General features: G+C 48.2%; 1 protein-coding gene across 7 annotated transcripts in view; it reads right to left on the bottom strand.

The window, feature by feature from the left end:
• Positions 1 to 22,188, bottom strand: part of Rapgef1 (Rap guanine nucleotide exchange factor 1) — a 119,725-nt gene that overhangs the window by 81,327 nt on the left and 16,210 nt on the right. For 2 of the 7 annotated variants that reach the window (XM_038336238.1, XM_038336241.1), the window contains exon 1: positions 15,652 to 15,873. The exons of 4 other annotated variants lie outside the window; for them this stretch is intronic. In XM_038336238.1, the coding sequence (XP_038192166.1) occupies positions 15,652 to 15,715 (64 nt within the window). In that variant the 5' untranslated portion in view covers positions 15,716 to 15,873. Of the gene's footprint in view, positions 1 to 1,424; positions 1,480 to 15,651; positions 15,874 to 22,188 lie in introns of those variants that run through there. One more of the 7 variants, XM_038336240.1, reaches the window with a different exon arrangement.

Below are 22,188 nucleotides of genomic sequence, written 5' to 3'. Positions count from 1 at the left end.
CTCAGATCATTCTTTTCCTCTTCAGACCGTCTGGCCTCCTAGACCAGGTGTCTTAGGGTTATTGTGGCTGTGGCAAAACATCATGACTGAAAGCAAACTGGGGAGGAGCGGGTTTATGTGGCTTACACCTCCACATCTTGTTCATCATTGGATGAAGACAGGAGGAGAACTCAAGCAGGCAGGAACCTGGAGGCAGGGGCTGATACAGAGGCCATGGAGGGGTGCTGCTTACTGGTTTGCTCCTCATGGCTTGCTCCTCGTGGCTTGCTCAGTCTTCTTATAGATCCCAGGACACCAACCCAGGGATGGCACTACCCACACAATCTGTTAAATATGTTAATTAAATCACTGCTGGCCTCTGATTTCTCAGCAGCACTGGGAAATTTGAGAAGGCAAACATGGATGAGGGATTTGATGAATAATCTGCCAGTAATTGCTCTGAGTAGCCAATAGAGTAACATGCATGAATGCCATTCACCCCTTCTCCACACAAGACTCGTCAAAACTAACCATGTCTGAAAGAGCAAGGCATCCTCAGTTTTTTCTTAACTGGAAGAAGCACGACAGCCACTGCTACAACTGTCCTCTGGGGGACCTCATTACTTAACACGGACCCAGTCCCTAGGTTTGTGACTGGTTTACATATCACCAGGAAACAGTGCCAAGTCAGAAACCACCATCTCTCTCCACACCACACACACTCTCCAGGATGCTTCATCACCACGTCTGACAATTAATTTTCACTTAAGTAGAAAATTAACTTCTCAGCCTTGACGGTGCATATACATGGGTCCCAAGAGCTTGATGACAACACCCTGTGGACTGCTCAGAGCAAGTGTTAGTTAAACCGAATGAGGACACCTGGCAGGGCAGTTTGGTAAATCACACGAGCCACTCATGGATGGAGTGACCTCCTAATGAGAACATTCTCATTAGGAGCCCAATTGCCCATGAAAAGAAAGAAAAACGAGCCATAGGGAAGCGCCTCACTCCTTAGTTGGTCTATGCAGTTCTCTCGTGGAGGCAGAGCTGCTGGAAGGATGTACAGAGACACAGTGCCAGCAAGACAGACAGCTTTCTAGGTGGATTGGACACACTGTCTGATCAAGCCACTCCCACTAAAAACCCAAGCTCCACAAGCGAAGAGCTCTGGGGAGGAACTGTTACTTCACGCGTATGAATACCTACAGACAGCAGTTTGAGAACAGAAATGGAAGTGTTGGTGGATGATCAGACAGCAGCAGCCATCCTACTGTCACTGTCCATGCACACCAGAAGTCTTGGGCCAAAGCCCCCCTTCCTCTCCCGTAAGCCCTGTTCGAGCACCAATCTACCTACCTTCATCCGGCTTCTATTTACCTCCAACACATCCAGGAGCTCTGCCCCACTGCCCCCATCATGAATTGTCTGCAATGTAATCCAACCTGAGAATTCCAGGAGTGCCTCTCCAGTGCTTTCTCCCATCCCGGATGCTTGTGTCGTCTCTTCAAACCAACCCGACTGCTCAATCAATCTCTTAGGCACGCGTGCCACTTAAACCATTTTAAGACTGCTCAGGGCAGTGTCAAGAGGAGCGGATGACAAGTCACCACTCAGCCACCCACACTTCCACCTCACAAGGCCTACGCCCACGGTTTCCTTTTCCTACAAGTGTCACCTCCTCCTCCCCAGGGGCCCACCTGAACCTTCACCTAGTTAACTCTGACTTGGTCTTCAGATCTCAGCTCTGATCTTTCATGGTGTCGAATGGTCTGTAATTATGTACCTACCCAGCTATTTCCACTTCTCAACCTGGGATCCCTAAGACCCTAGAGCAGTCTTCCTCAACCTTCCTAATGCTGCGACCCTTTAATGCAGGTCCTCATGTTGTAGGGACCCCACAATCAGAAAATTATTTTTATTGCTACTTCTTAACTGTAATTTTGCCTCTGTTATGAACAGTGATATAAAGATCTGTTTCTCTGATGGGCTCAGATCTCTGTGAAAGGATCAGGTTGAGAGCTGCAGCCCTAGAGCATCTATGGAAACCGCGAATCACAGTGATTGTTCTATGCATCAGGACACCAGCCGTGTGCCATGCCCAGAGCATCTGATAAAACAGGCAGACAGTTGATTCTGTGTACTGTCCTTTACCAGGTGCTCAAAGGTGTGCTGAGTGAATGAAACGAGGAACTGAATTAATCAACTACCCACTTGGTGCCTCACTTTCTGTCACTGCACTATATCTCATGATGGAGCCCTATCCAATCTCCCATGTCTGGAACCATCTAAAACACAAGTTACACCAAACACTGAGCCAGTGTGAGGCCAGCAACAGCTCATAAAAAGGGTAGTGAGTTCCACTTGAGCAAAATACCAAACTGACTTTGGAACAGTTCTTGCTAGGCTACCTAGAACAAACCAGGAAAACACTGGTCACCTCCTGCCTGCAAAGTCAGAAGATACCACTGCTCTAGCCATGGCTACTTTGGTAGCAAGGAATGGAAACCCAAGGTCCTTGCTTAACAAAAAAAATGAAGACTGGAAGAATGTAAGGAGTCTCTGCGACCAAGGAGAGGTACCCAGCAGAAGGCAGGAAAGGCCAGAAAGAAGCTGTGGGCTTCAATTCAGGGCCCACCTCACTCGCTCTAGTTGGCTCTGTCCTAGGCTCTACCTATGTTGGAGACTCCTCCGGAGGAGTTCGCTTATTCTTTGACTCTAAAGATAGTCTATGCCAATATTTCTTGATCACACCTCTGACCCAGATCTCATGTAACTGACTGTCTGCGTATATATGGGACATCTTACAGGTACTCCCAATGGATCAGGACAAAGGTGACATGCTGTCTCCTCCCAACCTGAGTCCATGGCAGTTGTACCCTTGTACTGTATGCAGGTTAGGAGCCTCATCCATCCTTGGTTCTTCTTTTTCTCTTCACGCCCACATTCAATCCATCAGGAAACACTGTTGGCTCTAACTTCCAAGTCATGTTAGATCCATCCACATTCCCAGCATCTCTTTCCAGTCTGTGTCACTCTATCAGCTAAACGGTTCTAGCTGACCCGACCCCACTGTATTCTCAATACAAGAAGGGTATGTCCCTTAAAGTGTTAAAACTGGGTTGTAGTTCATTGACATTTGCAAGGTACAGAGCTCTAGCTCTAGTACTGCAAAGAAAGAAAAAGATTCACTACTTTTCAATCCTGCAACACCACCCTGTCTCTTATGGCATGTGTAGAAGCCTTTGCATATCCTTCAAAGCCAATAAGATCTTGTCACTCTGAACCCACAACACCCACCTCCCTGCCATTCCTTAGAAAATTTCCCTCATCCTTCTGCCTTGAATGTTGCATAGTAGAAGTCCACTTAGCCAGTTCCCTCAGTTCCTCCAAGACTGACTATACAAAGTATTCCTTCTCAGTGAGGCCCTCATTACCCTATTTAACTCTCTAACCTGCCCCTCACCCTGGAACCCCTGATGTACATGGTACTTACTGCCTTCTCTTATATTTTATGTGTATGTCTAATAAATAATGCTTACTGTTTAGGTTGCCATTCTAGAAGTGTAATGTCTGACAGCTACCTCTGGTATGTAGCAGGTACACAGTCAACATTTGTCATATAAACACATGAAACTACACTGTATGAATACTACTGTCTTGACTTGAAGGCATCCCTGGCTCCTATCCTACAGTAGTCTTCAACTCAGATGTTCAACAAGGATCACAATGCCTCTTTCAAACTCCTGACCTAGAACCAATTGGTCTGGCTCATCTTCCTGAAGCCACTACACAGGTCAATGGCTACTGCCCTGGGATGAGCCAGCAAGGTCAGACTAGAGAAAAACAAGGCCACCCGGAGCTGGTCGGTGCTGGTGTAGAGTTCCCATGTCTCATAGATGGTGAGCACTGCTCTGTATTACAGCTAAGTGCCCCAATGCCTACCAACAGAGCTCAGAAGGGGTTGAGAGCAAGTTCATCAATCCAGGCCTTGGAGCCCAGATCCTGACCTTGCTGAGGTTTACAGTGTGGATGAAGTACAGAACTTGACCAACTCCCCATTGCATCCCATGTGTAACAGACTTGCACAGACATTTCACATTGAAACTACAGCAAAAACTACACTCTCAGACAAACCATCATTCTCCAGCACTCACTGCTCAGGAGGTTGTAACTGTCTCAGAGGCAGGAGGATTTCCTTTAGGTCAGTTGTTGCCTCTGGCTGACTCAGGCTCCCAGGAATCTGTGAGAAAGGAGGGCAGGAGCAGTAGCTCCGCTCACCCACGTGTGTTTGGCAGGAAGCTTCAGATGCCTGCAGCATGAGGAATCTCTCAGCCCAAAAGACAGTATTCAGAAGAGAAGGAAGGCAGAGGTCAAACAGGGACCACGCTGATCCAGAGCAGAAGGGTACTCCAGCTGGATATGAAGACCAGAGACACAGTGCAGGGCCATCATGGTGACAATCGGCTCGTGCAGATCAAAGTTTGTTTGTTTTTAAAAGATTCAGATCTAATAAAAAGGTTTTTACAAGCAGGGTGGTGGTGGGGCACGTATTTAATCCCAGCACTCAGGAGGCAGAGGCAGGTAGATCCCTGTGAGTTCAAGGCCAGCCTGGTCTACAGAGTGAATTCCAGGATAGTCAGGACAGTCACAGAGAAACCCTGTCTTGAACCCCCGGCCCCCAAAAAAGGTTTTTATATAGCCTAGGCTAGCTTCCAACTTACAGTTCTACTGCCTCTGCTCCCATGTGCATCACCGTGGCTGCTTAGATATTTACATTTCATGGGGATATAAAAAGAATAAAGCATATGTAACAGAGACCCCTTGCCTGACAATTCTGTGAATTGCCTGTCACAGATGGCTCCAGACACTTAACGGGGGGACTGTAACTCCAATTGAGCCCTGGATCCTAAGCACGCAGCTCAGCCAACAGCAGGCTGCAAACTGCAGCTTTAAACTAAAGACACCAAGCAGTGCACAGTTCCCGACAGACTGGGCAGAAAGGAAATAGCAACGGCCACTGCCCTGAGAGGTGTCTGATAATATAAACCGGGTAAGGAGCCATGGTAAAAGTGCTAGATGAGGACCCACTGGCCAGTGACTTACAAGCCTACACAGAGACCATAATCGCAGCTGACCCCAGGATGACCACTGATGGGCACTGGCTCACACACTCTGCCTCACACTCCTAGGGTGACGTCAGCGGTTTCTACAGATGCACAAAGCCAGGCTGACAAAGTGATCTCAAGGTTCCACATAAGTGTGCAGCAGGGGACTACTCGCTGTGACTGCAAGTGACAACAGAAGAAGACTACCTCTCACTCCAGCATCAGCTGTCTCAGCAGGGCAGGCCAGAGCAGAGCTCCCTCAGGACCTAGTCCCTGGCTCTCCTCCAGGGAAGGTTCAACTCCTTCCAAGGGGTCAAAGCTCTTTAGCTCCCCACACAGGCTAGACTTACTGATAGTCTCCCTCAGTCCAAAGAGAGTATTTGACATGTTTGCATGGAGATCTCTGCTTTCCAATCAAATGTCATCTCCTCAGAGACTGCAGAGCCAGCCCTACCCAGCCATCTCCCCAGCCGCTTTCCTAATGGGATGAGCTGCTGCTCTAAGTGGTGGGCATCATCTGGGCACAGAGGAAACTGAAGGGCTGTGAGAGGCAGAAGTCAGGATACAGGCACAGCATAGCCACTGCAAGACAACAGCCCTAGGCTGGATGACGTGTGACAACTGCAACAGCCCTCAGGCGCACTGAGTGGCCTATGGCACAGCTCCATGAGCATATTCTTTTTACCTTCAGGAAGCTGAGGGGAAATGACTGGCTCAAGGATACACTTGCAGGGATGGAGCCCAAGTTCCCGGATGCCACTACATACAACCCTACCTTTTGGATTCTGTCCTTGGGAAGTCTGAAGCCCAATGTGCTGAGCAGAAAAGGGCCAATCACACAAGTTTTAGAAGAGGAGGGCCTGAGCAGAGAAGATTAATCCCAGACTACTGGCCAAGTGGTTCCATGCCAGGGCAGAAAGACAGGGCACAAGGGCGAGGCAGGGTAACAGCCATCAGGAGGCTTGTGGGCAAGGAAGCTCAAGGAGGCTGTGTGTGGCTATCTGGGATACTCAGCTGACAGAGGAATCGTGAAGGAATACCTGAGAGCAGAAATAGGAATAAAGCCCTAATTAAACCTGTCACAGTGACCCTGAGCTGTCCATTCATACGTAGTTTAACAGGCAGAACACAGCAAGACAATCCCCACTCCAGATCAATGCTCTTGATGGGACAACTAACAAACCATCGTTCGCCTGCTCAAAAGGAGAGAGACTGACACCATGGGAAGGTGAGATAGGGAAATAAAGTATTCAGACATTGGAGACCAGGTGTGGGCCCTGACTCTGCCACCCACCATCCTGTAATCTTAAGCTTGGAGACCACGTTCTTACCTGGGCTAACACTGTGTAAGTCTACTACTGAGAGTTCCAGTAAGGCTCAATGCAACAGCACAGACCCCAGGGAACAGTGGCATACTGTATGCAGAAGTGAGCCAAAGCATTCCCATCCTTGCACCCACACATCTTGGCAAGATGATTTTACAATCTCCTATCAGGAGCCAGAATTGCTCCCTTTTCTTTTCCTTCCATTCCCTGGGAAGTCTGCCACTACTAGGTGACTGGCTGGAGACACAGAGAGGACTCTGGCAGCTGTCTGCAGGTACTTGAGGGACAAGAGCCAGCAGTGCAGCCTAAACTACCAGCTGCAGAAACACAAACTAGATACTAGCTATATTTCAGCTCAGTAAGCAAAAGGAGACTGCCAGCAACAGGTGCCTTGGGGAATGGTTGAGTGTGGCGAAGCTACGATTAGCAGCTCCTACACCCAGCAATGCTCCTCTTCACCACCTATCTTTTCTTTTCTACTGCAGAGCTCACACTATCATCTATCTCACTTTAGGAGGATGTCCCTTGGGCCACCTCAATGACTGCTATCTCAGGTCTCTGCTCTGTGCAGCAAAGTTGGAAACACTGTGCATGTTCCTAGTGGCCACTTCCTTGCTGTGACTCCCTTTGTTTGCCTATCTTCAAATTCCACTGGAGCTGCCTGGAAAGGCCCAGTGACTGCTAAGTGCCAGGTCCTGCACTCAGGTCTCAGTCCTTAGGTCCTAGGATCCAACTCAGCACCACCTGGCTCCTCAGCACCCTCTCTCCACAGCAGCACTTTCCAAACCGGGCTTCCAGGGCACCCTGCCTGCCTCCCACTTTGGCCCTTGCTTCCAAGGAGGCCTTTCTTTTCTATTTGTTCTCTTCCACCCTTTCGAATGCTGGAGGCTTTGGAGTTCTTATCTCGGCCTCCACCTCCAACTTAATTTGCAGATAAGCTTGCCTATCTTTATGGTGACAACTTTCAAAAAGCAACTCTTTTCTGAACCTACGTTCTTCATTTTTGACTAAGTGTGTGTGTACGTGCATGTGTGTGCCTGTGCTATGTAGCCTATGTGCATATATGGAAACGCTTGCAGAAGTCAGAGAAGGAGGCCAGGTGTCCTACTCTATCATTCTCTGCCTTATTTCCTTGAGATGGGGCTCTCACTGAACTTGGAGCTACAGTGACAGCTGGCAAAACCAAGTAATCATCCTATCACTGGTCCCCACAATGCTGGGATAGCTAGTGTGAGCATATCCATACCTGGTTTTTTATATGGGTGCTTGGGATTTGAACTCAGGTCTGTATGTACCCCCACATTCTTTTGTTTGTTTTACAAGACAAGATTTCTCTGAGTAACAGTCCTGGTTGTCCCGGAACTCGCTCTGTAGACCAGGCTGGCCTTGAACTCAGATATCTGCCTGCCTCTGCCTACCAAGTGCAGGGATTCACTGCCAGTCTTCCCACATTCTTATATTCAACAACCTAAGGGCTCCCTTCTAGATTTCTCACACACATCCCAAACTCAGCTCAGTTTCCACCAGTCCAGTCTGCTCCGCTGGCCTCTTCAGGCTATCTGCTGCAGCAGCCCTGCAGATGTGCAGGTCAGAAACGCTGCAGTTATCCTGGCTTTCCTCCCTCTTCCAAATCCCAGCCCAAACTCTCCATACCCAAAAGATCTCCCCACATCCTTTCTGCAGTTGTCTCGATTGGCCCCACATGCTCACATGCTGTCACTCTCCAGTCTAGCTTATCCAGGATGCTCCTGGGCTCCCAGTTCAAGGTCCTCAGGTTGTTTCTTCTAGAGCATTCTAGTATGGGTATTTGCAACACTTGGGCATCCACCTTCTCCCTCCTACGTAGAACTAAGAATCCTGAACACTGAACATCCCCTGCCCTTCTCTGCCACGTACAGGACACCTGCCATCCATGGCACTGGTTTGTGTACCAACTTGTAGACTCCAGGGGGCAGCATTGATTTGTGTGTTCATTAGTCATCCTGTGAGCCTAGAACAGTGCCTGTGGCACATTCAATGGATGACTATCCATCTGAAATGGGAATAATGAAACTGACTCTTTTTCTCCCACTGGAAACATTTTACTTTGGCTAGAACTCACTTGCCTGGGAGGATGATCCCACTATACTTAGTGCCACAGCCTATTCAATGGCAATGGGAACACCAAAGCCTCTGGTCTGGACAAGGCTCCAGAGCCTCCTCTCCTGATTATAGCTTGGATGTGTGGGGCCAGCTGGACAGCAGAAGGCACAGCCATTTCATCTACAATGGTGGACGCTCTGTATGATGCCATGCTCTCCCTCCAGTCTGGAAATCACAAGATTCTTCAACTTCCTGTGTGGGTGAGGGACATGTTGTTGACTACTAGAGGAGCAATGACCACAGAAAACATCCAAACCAAGAGACTCTGGAGGCCAGGGGTTGGTAAGCTGCCTATCACCCAGAATTCCACCAGCCACCTTTTGTGCAGGATCCTGGTTTATAGCCTGTAACTGGAGAATGGTTTTCTTTTTAAAAGTTTATGTAAACACCTACATAATAGTCTGGACTTTGTTTCTTCTAAAACACCACCTGGTCCTTTGTGTTTACAGACCCTTAGCACAGACAAACTACAAGACAAACTTCTCAGCTTTGTAACCTTTCTTACAAGCAATCCTTAGAAAGTAACTGGAGATGCTGGGTGGCTGCTGGTGGTTGCTATCAGTAGATAACAGCAGCAGCCTCGACACAGCTGGAAAAGTCTCGAAACCTGAAAATGAATTCTATGCATGTTCCCAGGGTGAAGCACATTCAACAGCCAGTGGCTCAGGACAGACAATGTTCTAAATTTGGAGCTATCTGATGACAGAGCCAAGTTTCCTTCCCTTTTCTTGCCCACACCCAAAACAACACCCCACACTTCTCATGAGAAAAATCCCTTTACACTTATAGTTTCCATTCCCATAGCTGATCTCTGCTGAATGAAAAACCAATTTATGGACGGTTCGAGTTATACGCCAACTGTGTACAAAAGGAAGCCACTGTGCGTGTCAATCTTTTGGTACCACATCTGCCACACAGGAAGCCACTGGCATTGCCTAATACCACATCCCACCAGCTACTGGCCATTGCTATACATGCTACTGTGTTGTATTACATATGGTACATGTGACACATGCTGTTGTATACTGGTTGTATTTTATAGGCATTACATTCTACATGTAAATGTTTTACATGTTACAGAATATATATAGATGTAACATGTAAATATGAAAAAGCTGTGCAATGTGCTGTTTCCTGTCAGTACTGCATACATTGTCCCAGCCCTGTTATGACAGTGGTGACAAGATCCAAGATGTAGGATTTCACATCCACCTTAATTCCCCCACTGTTAAAATTAGGTAACCATTTTAGAAGACCTTTACCCTCCTATCCCAAGACATGCAATTTCAAAAGGATGCCACATAACTATTCAGCTTTTAAGCCCCTCCTTTTAGACCCTCCTCATTCATCACATTTATTCACATTCTGAGGTGCTGCATGTACTGCTCCAAACTGCTCTCAAGCAAGCTAATTAAGAACACCACAGCCATTTATTGTGGACGTATTTATAGGCCAGGTCTCAATATGTAGCCCAGGCTGGCCTTCAACTCAAGGTCCTCCAGCCTTACTCTTCTGTATGGATTACTGGTGTGCAACCACAACAACTCTATTTATTTTAGTGGCGGTGGAGCTGGGGCCTCATCACTTATGAGCAGTTGGGAAAAAAGGACAAGTTGGGTTGTTTGCCTCGCGGCCCACCAGCCAGCCCAATACTAACCATGCAAGTACTCCTGGGCTCATTCTATACCTCCCACAAGAGAATAATTTTTAATAATCAGTACTCTCTGGGAGACAGAAGACAAAAGTTAATGACAACAAGTGGACATCCTTAAATAAAGCTTGATCCTTGTTCACTGAAACTTGGCACTTAAACACAACCAAGGAAAGCCCAAAGCAAAGAACTGTGGGGAATAAGAGCATTGTGACCAACAGCTTTCTCATGCTTTCCCTTGGATAACCCATCACTGTGGCACTGCAAGTGCAGCTGACATTTCCTAAGAAAATCTCAAAACAGACAGGACACTGGATGCTGATGTGCTCGTGACACTGGGGAATTTACGTCTCACTTGTGAGATGTTAACAGACACCTCCCCCTTTGAGAAAACAACATGGTGTGATCCTTAAAGCTATTTTTATGTTCCCGGCTTGGGAATGTGATGCTGGGAACTTATCGTAAGGAAACCATCCAACAGCATCACACAGCTCTGGTCCTCAGTGCTGCCCACCTGCAGGAGCCAAAACGGCAGTGTCAGCATTCAACAGCAGATGGCTCATTTAACACAGTGTGCAACATTAACATGGTAGCATGCCACCATCATTACAGTAGCTATGGGGCCACACAGAAGCCTGACATCAAAGGGGGAAATTACACACACATGCTTGTGACTATAGAAAAACATGGGCGTGTGTATGTACAGGGCTCTGGAAAACAGTAGCAGCTATAGCTTCTGTCCTTTGTGTTTTCTTCTGTATCTTAGCACTGTTTTCCTTAATAATGTGGCATCATGGCTGAGGGTATGGCTCAGGGGCAGGCTGCCTGCACACCACGCACAAGACCCTTTGTTCCATCACCAGCACTAGTGTAGTGGTGTGAGCGGCGGGCTGCCTCTCGCCACCCAGCTAGCTTTACCCAAAATAATTACATGGAAACTGTATTTTTTTAAACACTGCTTGGCCCATTAATTTTAGCCTCTTATTGGCTAATTTTCACATCTTGCTTTAACCCATATTTAGTAATCTGTGTAGCACCACAAGGTGGGCCTACCGGAAAGGATCTTAACCAGCGTCCGACTCAGAGAGGAGAGGCATGGCGACTGCCTGAAGCGTCTGCTTGACTCCCTTTCTTTCTCCCACAATTCTGTTCTGTCTACTCCGCCTACCTAATTTTCTGTTCTATTAAAGGGCCAAGGCAGTTTCTTTATTAACCAATGAAAGAAACACATAGACAGATGACCATCCTCCATCACACTAGGAGATGGGAGGGATAACAAATAATGTAAGACTTTCATCTAAAGTAAAATGTACATTCTCTGTATCTGACTGCCAAATAACTGGAAAATTAGAGTATTCAACCCCAATAGCCTAGTTTGCAGGCATGCCACTGTGTAACTGGAAACAAACAAAACAGTGGCCAGTAAGGGAGAATTGAGTCTCCTGGGTAAGTAATACAGGGGAAATATTCTGGGAGTTTTGCACTATAAACAATGGTGACCAGGGCACATGGACACTGGTATTAACCCCCAAAGAGTCCTTTAAGGGTATTACCATGAGCCAGGCAGTGGCAGCGCACGCCTTTAATCCCAACATTCAGGAGGCAGAGGCAGGTGGATCTCTGTGAGTTCGAGACCAGCCTGATCTACAAGAGCTAGTTCCAGGACAGGCTTTAAAGCTACAGGGAAACCCTGTCTCGAAAAACCAAAGGATTATATCCTCTCACTGAGAGGAGGACACTGGTAGAGAACTATCTAAACTCACATAGCTGATGGCTCTGGGAGAGAGTCGACCTAAGGTCCATGCCCATGGACCCAGTAAATGCAGGGTTCTTTCCAGTGAGCAATGTTTAATAACAGCATTCCTAGCAAGCGGTATGCATTTGTAAAATTTACTGCTCTACAGTAAAGGCCTCATCACTCATCTCCCTTAGACACCATGAAGCAGGCCTACAAATGTGAAGCTGGGCCTGTGGTCAGAGTGAGACGCTGGCCCTTGTGTGCTCTGGGTGGACATTTATGACTCGGCACGTGGAGATCCAGCTGCATCAGATGCCTCTCCACTGGACACACACGTCTAAACACCTCTGCTGGCTACAAGCCAAATCTCTAAATCCACCCCTGCTGCGCTGAGGTAGAGCCTCCCACCCCACCTATCCTCTGTCTGCCGGGTTCTTTCCCAGCACAACAAGCCCCACTTAGTCAGCCTATGAGCAGAAGCTTTTCATAGTCAGCCCTTCCTGGGAGGGTGTTAATTTCCTTGGCTACCACCCATACTGTGTGCAAACACTTACATCACTAGCATCTCCATTCACCAGCCTGGTGGCACTGGCTGCTGCGATCTTAGGGAGTGGGTAGGGTGGAAAGACTTCTCAGTGGTTAGGCTGCTTTTCCAGAGGACCTTGGTTCAGTCCCCAGCACCCACATGGTGATGCACGATCTATTTTAATTAGATAATAACTAACTTGCAATTGTTGCACATCTGCCTGTGAGAGACTTCCTAGAGCCAATATAAAAAAAGGAAGGAAGAGTCTGCAGAGCAGCAGAGAGCTGGAACACCCACACCATCACACAACTTCAATTTTCCAACTTCCCCAGCCCATAACATGGAAACAAACTGATGAGAAGGACACATAGGATTACTTTTTAAAATAGCCTTCAGAGCTGGCAGTATTGGCAGCACTTAATCCCAGAACTTGGGAGGCAGAGGCAGGTGGATCTCTGTTGAGTTCTAAGTCAGCCTGGTCTACATTGTGAGTTCCAGGACAGCAAGGGATGTTACACAGAGAACTTTGTTTTGAAAAATCAAACAAATATAAATGAATAAAATTTTTAAAAAGTAAATAAAATAGCCTCTAGAACATAACAAGGCTTGATTCATCATCACTGGCTCTGGCAATGTCTATGCAGAGTTCCAGCCATCACAGGGCAACAAGCTGGGAACAGTGACAGGAGCTTCTTGGGCTGTCCCAGCGGCAGCCACTGTGGACACTGTACTCTCCATTCATTCATCCATTCCCTAGTGTGTCAGAGACCCCGAATGAGTAGCCTGGACCCACCACTCATCTACCAGGAAGGATCTCACCACCTCATTCAAAGAGGGCTGCAAATGGCCCTGAGGTCAGGGTCAGACAGGCTTTGAGAGGGCAAGCATGGTCCCAGGTGCACCCTACATAAACCAACCCACCCTCTGAGCAAAAGGTAAGTTGGAAAGCATGGGTCACAGTTGTAATGATCTGTTCTGTCTCTTTAAGAGACAAGCCACGCCCACTCCCTCCCCTGTCTGCTGAGACAGGCTGATCTTCAGCTTCCAGCCTGAGTTCCTCTTTTCTGTCTCCCTCTCAGAGAGGCAGCTTCTCCCTTCTCTCTCCTCTCTCCCCCTCTCTGCTCTTCTCTCCTTCTCCTCTCCCTTCCATAACCACTAAATAAATATCCAGCCTCACTCTGCCTATCCATGTCTCTGTCTCTCGCCCACTGCCACCACCTCATGTCTCCCTGCCCTGGACCAGCCACCGCTCGGGGACCTGCAGCCATCCCTGCCTGTGACTGGCTGCTCTCAGGGCCCGCTGCCACTGCTTGGGGACCTGCAGCATTTCTGCTGCCTGCTGTCACCGCCGGGGATCCTGCAGCATTTTTTTTTAATTTATTTATTATCTGCATGTCTGGCTGCAGGCCAGAAGAGGGCGCCAGATCTCATTACAGATAGCTGTGAGCCACCATGTGGTTGCTGGGAATTGAACTCAGGTCCTCCTGGAGAGCAGCCAGTGCTCTTAACCACTGAGCCATCTCTCCAGCCCTCCTGGAGCATTTTTAATAATCCATTTCAACAGTGGCTCTGCTTGCTATGAATGAACTATCAACTATGGCCCTAAACTGCTCTCACTATAGTTAGTGAACAAAGCCAAACAAACCTCAAACCTTTCTGTAATTTTGTACTTAAATCCAGTTATTTCCAATGAAAAACTATACAAGTTAAGCTAAGTGAGTTTGTGCTTGCTTTTATTTCTCACATGTAAAAACACACTGAAGAGAGCTGGGGATATAGCTCAGTGGTAAAGCACTTGCCTAGCATGGGTGAAGCCTCTGGCTGCACTGTTCAACAGTGTACCACAAAACCCATCACCTGGTTCCTGGCACTTGTTAAGATTTCCCCTATTCTGCTCATCTGGAAGTCTTCACTATCAAATGTATCATTCTGCTGAATTGTGTCAGGGTGATTACAGTAAGCATGGCTCTTTAAACACTCCAGTTTGACTATCTGAAACCAAGAGTGTTCGCCCACACTGCTCAGTACCAAAGAAAGTAAGGACGGGGGCTGAGGGTGCATGCAGCTCAGGGTTGCTTAGCAAGTTCCAAGTGTTGGATTCAATACCAAGCACCCAAGAGAGAAAGACGTGTTCCTACTACGAGCCCCTAGTCACTTGCTATTCCGTCTTGTTAAACTGGGATCCAGTGGAGTATTCTTCAAAGAAATAGCAGACAAGAGAAAAAATGATGAGGGACGTTCAGCAAGGCTAGAACTTGACAGCAAACTGACATCCCACCTATTTTCCCTATTAAGTGGAAAACTTCTCTAACCTGGTTCCAACAGATACTGCTAACATTCCCAGGCATTTCTTTCCAGTTGCTTCTTTGTTCACAAACACGCTCAGTCACAGTTACAGGGGACTGCCAACCACATGACTGCAGCTGTTAGGCAAGACCTGGAAAGATGGCTAGGTGTGGTACACACCTGTAATCCCAGCACTGGGGAGGCCGAAACAGAACTCCAAATCTGAGGCCAACCTGATGAGACAGCAAACTCAGGACCAGCACAGGCTGAATAGTGAGATCCTGTCCCCAAGTCCTGTAAGTGCCACCTCTGGCACACCTGCCAGGTGCTAGCCTAATGGGTTAGCACTACTGAAAGAGGTGTCTGAGACAGAGCTGCCCGTCCCTGCTGAAGGTCACGCACTGGTCCTGGGACACTGTGCAGTACTACTGGGGCACTGTGCAGTACTACTGGGGCACTGTGGCAGTACTACGGACCCCATTCTTTCTTCCCTCAGAGCTAACACCGCGGTCCGAGGGTCAGGGTTGGTGTTGAGAGAGGTTATTGCCTCTTATGGTGTGGAAAACAGGTGAACAGCATGGGAAATCATACTTAGAAACTTTTAACAACATTCTTTACACCAAAAATATCACAAAACACTCCAACTCCTGGACAACAAAACTCTTGACTTGGATTAGAGCTTAAAAATTGAACAAAGTCAACACAGAAACTCCTGAGCTGAACCACCCACCAGTTACACCAGTCATTATGAAGAGATATGTGTTTCAGTCCTTAGAAAGGCCACAAACTGAGTTCGCTCTGATCTGGAAGGTAGCTTCCCAGGCTGATTCAGCTGGGCCAGGATCCCGGATAAGACCACCCTCTTGCTGCCTACAAAATGGGGGGAGTTTTCTTACCTTGTTTCCAGGGGTACAGATGGCTTTGTCTCAGGGGTTTCTGTCTTTCAACGGCATTGCCCATCCCGAAAACCAGCCGATCACAGCACCTTCCCCAGCCCAGGCGTCTCCACTGAATGGCGAGTAGGAAGCAAGCCACTGGCTGAAAGGGGACTCATCCCTGGGATAACACGCAGGACCCAGCAGCCCCAGGCAGAGCCTCAGGAGGGCTGACACACCCTCTGGAGAAAGCAGGAACTCTGTCACTCTAAAAGGCCTCAGCTTCTTGCCTTTCAAATTCTTTGGTGGTACTGGGAGGAAACTAGAAGGAAGGGTGTTCCCGCCCCACTGGTGGCTGCAGTAATCACTGCATTCAGCAGCTCTTTCCTCGGCTTCCTTTGACATCACTCACTATTCACGAGTACAGCAGTGGCCTGGAGAGGGGACTGCTCTCCTCTTGCTGCTGCTGCTGCTGCTTTCCCAGGGGAAGAAGAAGAAATTGGTGACCCAGGTGCTGAAAGTCACAAAGGGCCATTCTAGGGTGTGCAGTGAGTAACCTTGCACAGACCCTATGTCACACTTTCTATTTAAGGTCGGTCTCAGCACCATGACATGGTCCACATGGTCCGAGGAAACAGGCTGATCCCATTAACACTGTGTCTCCAAGAGAAAAACAAAACACTCAGATGCAAGTGATGTCTTCATTCACCAAGGAAACAAAATGCTAACACAGCCTTTTAGGGTATGCACCCCGAGTTCTAAACCCTGACTCTATCTGAAGAACAATTTTTTGGAGAAGGTGTCATGCCACCTGGTTTGCAGGAAGAAAACAAGGGCATGAAGTCTGGGGAAAGGAAGAAAAAACCAAGGTGAGTGTCAAGTCTAACTTATTTCAACCCCCACAGCAGGGGCTAGAAATGCTGCTAGGGGTATCAGGGCAAGAACGGACCCAGCCAGACCTTCAAACCCAGCTCTGCCACGGGTGTTGCCTATAAAGCCAGCAGCCTCAGTTTTCTGATCTGCTAAGTGGACTCATCACCAGTCCACTTCTGTCACTTGCACTAGATCCACTTAGGAAAGCTTAGTACATGTTCTTCACAACTGTCTCCTAACTTCAGACTCTAAAGCTATAGCAGGTCGGAAGGGAAAGCCCGCGCTCCAGGTTAGTCAGTAGCACACAGGAGACATGTTCTGTGAAACTGGTTGGCATGACATAGAAGCAAACTGAAGTAGCCTGAAGACAGTACCCAAAAGCAGAACCTCAGAAAAGCTTAACGCTCTTTCCCCCCAGGTGCTGCTCCAGCCAGCCCTGAGAAGAAGGACCTCACTAAATGGGGCAAGACCTCACTACAGCTCTAAGAGATCCTCAGGTGCTGTGTTTTCCTCCATCCGCACAGAACACATTTCAGAAAATCACAGCTTGAGCTTCCAAACTTGGCAAAACAAAATCATACCCAGTGCATCTTTCCAAGGTTGATGCAGAAATGAGAAGCAGGAGGGTCCTGTTTCCCTCACTGTACACTGAGACACACACACACACACACACACACCCCGTCACAGTGCAACCACACACTGGACAAACGAACAGCAGGAACTGCATGCCTGTGCAGCACAGCAAAGCTGCACGACAGTCAAGACTGATTTAAACCCAGCTTGACTCCTGCTAGCCACACCTGACCCTTTTCAAGAGCAGGAGTAACTTCATCTGTCTCTATTAAACACCGAACACCTTTCCTCAGGGAAGGCCCAGCTACAAATATGCCATCTGATCTTGCTTCTTCCACACTATGTGTGGTTTAATATATGTTCAAAACCAACACACTTAAGAGGATCTAGTTAGATCCTGTATTTTTAACATCTTCCACTTAGACAAAGTTTTATTTTATTAGCATTTGGCAAATAACTTATGCAGCTGCCCACTAGGACAAGATCCTGTCAGAAGTTGTACTTGGCATGGCTGAGGTGTGGGATGGAGAGGTGAAGGAGAGAACAGTGAGAAGTCCCACCTGTCCCCACGCTGGACCAGGCTAACTACACAGAAACCACCTGAACCCATGCAGGGCTTCTGCCCTGGTGTCACCTACATCACCACTGCACCTACTGCTCTAGAAAGTCACTGGTGCGGGGATCTGATTATGATGGATCCACACGGTGCATGGGATCAGGGTCTGGTGAGATGCTTCAGTAGGTGAAAGTACCTGCCTCAAAAAGCCTGATGACCTGAGTGTGGTCCCCTAGAAACCCATGTGGAAGGAATCCTGAAAGTTGTCCTTTGGCTGTCACACATGTACTGGGCGTGTGTTCTCTCACTGGTGCATGTGCATGCCCACACTCACATGTATCTCTACATATACAATAATAATAACAGCAGCCAGGCAGTGGTGGCACACGCCTTTAATCCCAGCACTCGGGAGGCAGAGGCAGGCGGATCTCTGTGAGTTCGAGGCCAGCCTGGTCTACAAGAGCTAGTTCCAGGACAGGCTCCAAAGCTACAGAGAAACCCTGTCTCGAAAAAAAAAAAAAAAAGAAAAGAAAAAGAAAAAAATAATAACAACAGCAAATGTGTACAGAGCTGGGCTCAGGTTCTGCCTTGTTAGTTCTGAGCTGTTACTCTGGTGGCAGGGTTTCCATGAGCAAATGAACTCAAGATCCAAATAGTATATCTACGGATAACACTGGCAAACAAACAGAGCTTTCACAGAGCACAATTTTCTTGTAGACTTGGTAGCTCAAGCGCTTCTGAGACAACCCTAGTTACAAATGTTCAAACCTGTGCTGCTTCAGTGGGTAGGGGAGATGAACAGAATAGTCCATTTTTAAGGATCCCCTCTGAATTGTCAAGTCAGAGAAAGTATCCCTAGAAACATCCCGAAAGGTAAATATGCTTGTCAGTCAAGACTGCCTGCCACTTCCCACGCAGGAAGCCAACAGGAGATGCTCAGAGAGGAGAGACAAAACCTGAAGAACAGCGGGACATGGTAGCTCCAGCCTGTGATTTCAGCACCTAACAGGCTGAAAGAGGAGGATCCCCATGAGTTCAAGACCACCAGCCTAGGCTATACTGTGAGTTCCAGGCCAGCTGTAACACAAGAAAAACCCTGTCTCAAAGACCAAAGCAAACAAAAGCCAGTGCTACCAGAGTGGAGGGCCCTATTCACAGCCACCAAGGCCTTGCTTCCCATGTCCCACAAACACCAGAAGGCACCTGGAGTGCACCTCTTTCACACTACAGGGGGGTAGCTGAAGCAGGGGGGTGGAGTGGGAGATCATCCTTGCCTAGGAAAAACTTCCTCCTGACCAGAGAAGGAGGACGGGGCAGAAACTGACTTTGGAGGCCAGCTGGCCTGGCTTAAAGCTCTGAGTGTACTTCTGAGCTGGTGAACTGTGACACAGACAGGAATCAAGGAATCGCTCTGAACCTTATTTTCTCATGTATGTAAACTGTATACTATCAAGTCACCCAGCCACCCTTGGAAAGGCAGCTCTAAAGGCCGAAAAGCACTAAAGTAAGAAGTTACAAAGTGCTGGCACATAGCAGGCCCTTAATGAAGAACAGCTACTGTTGCTGGTTTCATTGTGATTATCTACAAACTACAAGCCTTGGCTACAACTGGAAGAAATGATTTACTCTCCCAAGAGCTGGCCCTTGGAGCCCAGAGCTGCTGCTGCACTGCTAAACTCACTTCCCCTCACGTAACTAAACTAATACTTCACCTGCGAATATCTGAGCCATGGGAATATTTTGATTGTGGGAAGCAACATAAACCAGAAATGTAACACTGTGGCCTAAACTTCGAAGCATTTTAGGGAGAGTCCTCCCCTCAGCTCCCCTCATGAACTGCAGGATGCACAAGAAATCTAAGCCAGGGTTGTACAGGGCACTCTCACTGCCAGGATACTGACTGAATGGCTCAGAAAGAAAAAGCCCTGCAGGAGGTGCCAGTGTGGGTACCCCCACAGGGGCAAAGAAACAGCACGGGGCTCTTGGGTGGTGCTCAGGAGCTGACACCCAGTTGTGTGTGTGTGTGTGTGTGTGTGTGTGTGTGTCTGTGTGTGTGTGTGTGTGTGTGTGTGTGTGTCTGCCGGGAGGAAAGTCTGATGCTGGTCATTTCCCTCCTGGAGAAAATACAACAATACGAGGAAGCACAGAGCCTGGTGGGAATGTTCCATTGGGGAGGGGGTGGGGGGGAACCTGTTCTGCACATGCTCAAAAGGCTGAGCAGAGCACAGGTCAGATGTCAAGGTCAGGCATGAGGCAGAGCTCATGGGCCAAATTTTTGGGTCATCTGCTGACATCCTACACAGCAAGCAAATGCCTTTGAGCGGAGTGTGTCGCAGAAGCACCAGGATCCTCTTCTGAGACTTGTGCGTACTCATGGCCAGCTTCAGATTGAGGCTTAAGCATCAGATGTCACGCACAAGTCATTTGATTACCATGCTGAGGGGCATGCTGTGGAAGCACAGCACCTAATCAAATCAGCAGGTAAGGAAAGGAAGAAGGATGAGAATTGATAGATGGACAGCAGGGTGGTCCAATGTCACTGAAAGTACACAAAGGAAGTGGTGAGCATGGGATAGGTAAGGGAGGGTTCTTTCCTTAAAGTGTTACGTCATATTCATGTATTTTTCTGGGAAGAGAAGTTCATGGTTTTCACCACCTCAAAAGGCTCTAAATAGTCAAGAATCACCAACTTTGTCTAAATCATTTCAATGAAATGGGGAAACTGAATGTCTTAGTTATGATTCTATTGCTGTGATAAAACACCACGACCAAGGTGACTGAGAAAGCTTGGAGGCTCAGAGTTCCAGAAAGTTAAGAGTCCATGGTCATCATGTCAGGCAGCAGGGCAGCAAGCAGGCTGGCATGGCTCTGGAGCAGTGAGTGGCCGAAAGCTGATATCCTGACCCACAGAGGCAGCAGGGAGAGGGTTGCTAACTGGAAATGGTGTGGGTTTTTGATACCACACTAATACCCCTTCCCCTCATGACACATGTTCTCCAAAAAGCCACATCTCCTAATCCTCAAACAACTCCCAGGATGGCAGACAACCTGTGGATGAGTCTCAGGGAGTGAGGCTCCATAGCTGGTCCAGGCTTTGTTTCTGCAGAGCACCCGTCCGCCACTGTGAGCTCAATCCTGAGAGCTGGAGATGCCCCAGTGAGTCAACTGTGCTGCTACAGAAGGGAGCTACACACTGGCATGACCTGTGAGTAGCTCACCTGTTGCACAGACCTCAAATTGGCCCCTTGCCTCCCAGACCCCTTGAGATGGCTGGTCTATAGGGATCTCTTGGTAATGGAGACTATAAATGGGGACTGGGCAGAAACTACTGTGGCTGCAACAGACATCTGACCTCCCCAAGGCTGCTATTCTGCCAGGACTACTGTCTAGCTCTGAGGCCAGGAAGGAGAACAAAGCCCACCTGGATTCCTCAGCTCTGTCTAGAATTGGAAGGAAGGCTGTTTGTTGGGTTTTGTTTGCTTGTAAACCAGATCTCACGTAGCCCAGGCTGGCCTTGAACTCCTGCCTCTTATATCCCAAGTTCCAGGGTTACAGATATATATGCTCTAATACAACTGGTTTTAGAAGGAAGTTTTAAAAACTAAACAGAAATAACTGGCCACATTTTGATGGCATTGAATTATTGGGGGGGGGGCACTAAGCACACACAGAATCCTCGCACCCTCATGGCTTCCTGGAATACCTGGAGTAAGTCTGGAATGTTTATATTCAGAGGCCTTTGAAGCTTGGCCCCCACACCACCTACCTCCCTCTGCCACTCTCCCTCATACCGAATGTACCCTAATGTATGTCCTGGTGAAGCACTCACTTCTCACCTCTGCAACTGACTCTCAACGGAGTCCCATAATCTGTCCCACTGAGGGGCAATGCTGCTCTAAGAGAGGCTAGACACCTCTTCTACCACCTCTGAAGCTTAGCCTCTGGCTCCTGCCCCGAACCTCTCTGAACTTCGAGTCAGGGGAGCAGCACTGGCAAAGGCTGAATGGCAGGAGAAGGTAAGGGATGAGGCTGGCATGAGCTAAGGGCGAAAAACAGGGTCAGGTGGCTACAGACACACAAGGCAGGTCCAATCTACCCTCTAGTAGCTAAATGATAAACAGTCATTTCTGAGGCAAGAATGGAAACCAAGTGACCAGCTACAAGGGAACTACAGAGACCGGTAGCCTCATAAATTATCCAGGACAGTCAGATACAAGGATAATTCAGACTTCTGGGCGGGGGGGGGGGGGGGATCCAAGATGCAATGGGCAGGCCCAGTGAACTCAGGAGGCTAAAGCAGGAGAATCCCACATTAAGACCAGTCTCAACTAGATGGGAAGCTTGGAAGGCGGCACACAACGTCTGGATTCGTGTGCAATGCTCTTAAGGATGTGTGGTGTGCCCCTCAAATTCACAGTCAAGTTGTAATCCCAGTAAGTGGTTCATGAGATGATTGGTTGGTGAGGACAGAGCCCACATGTGTGGGCACAGAGAGACTCCTGGTCCCTTCCATGTGAGGGCCAGCAAGAAGGCACCATCTTTGACAGGAAAAAAAG

Source organism: Arvicola amphibius, chromosome 7, assembly GCF_903992535.2.
Source record: "Arvicola amphibius chromosome 7, mArvAmp1.2, whole genome shotgun sequence".
Taxonomy (NCBI): Eukaryota; Metazoa; Chordata; class Mammalia; order Rodentia; family Cricetidae; genus Arvicola; species Arvicola amphibius.
Note: the sequence above shows the minus strand (reverse complement) of the source record. Positions and strands in the feature narration are given on the sequence as shown.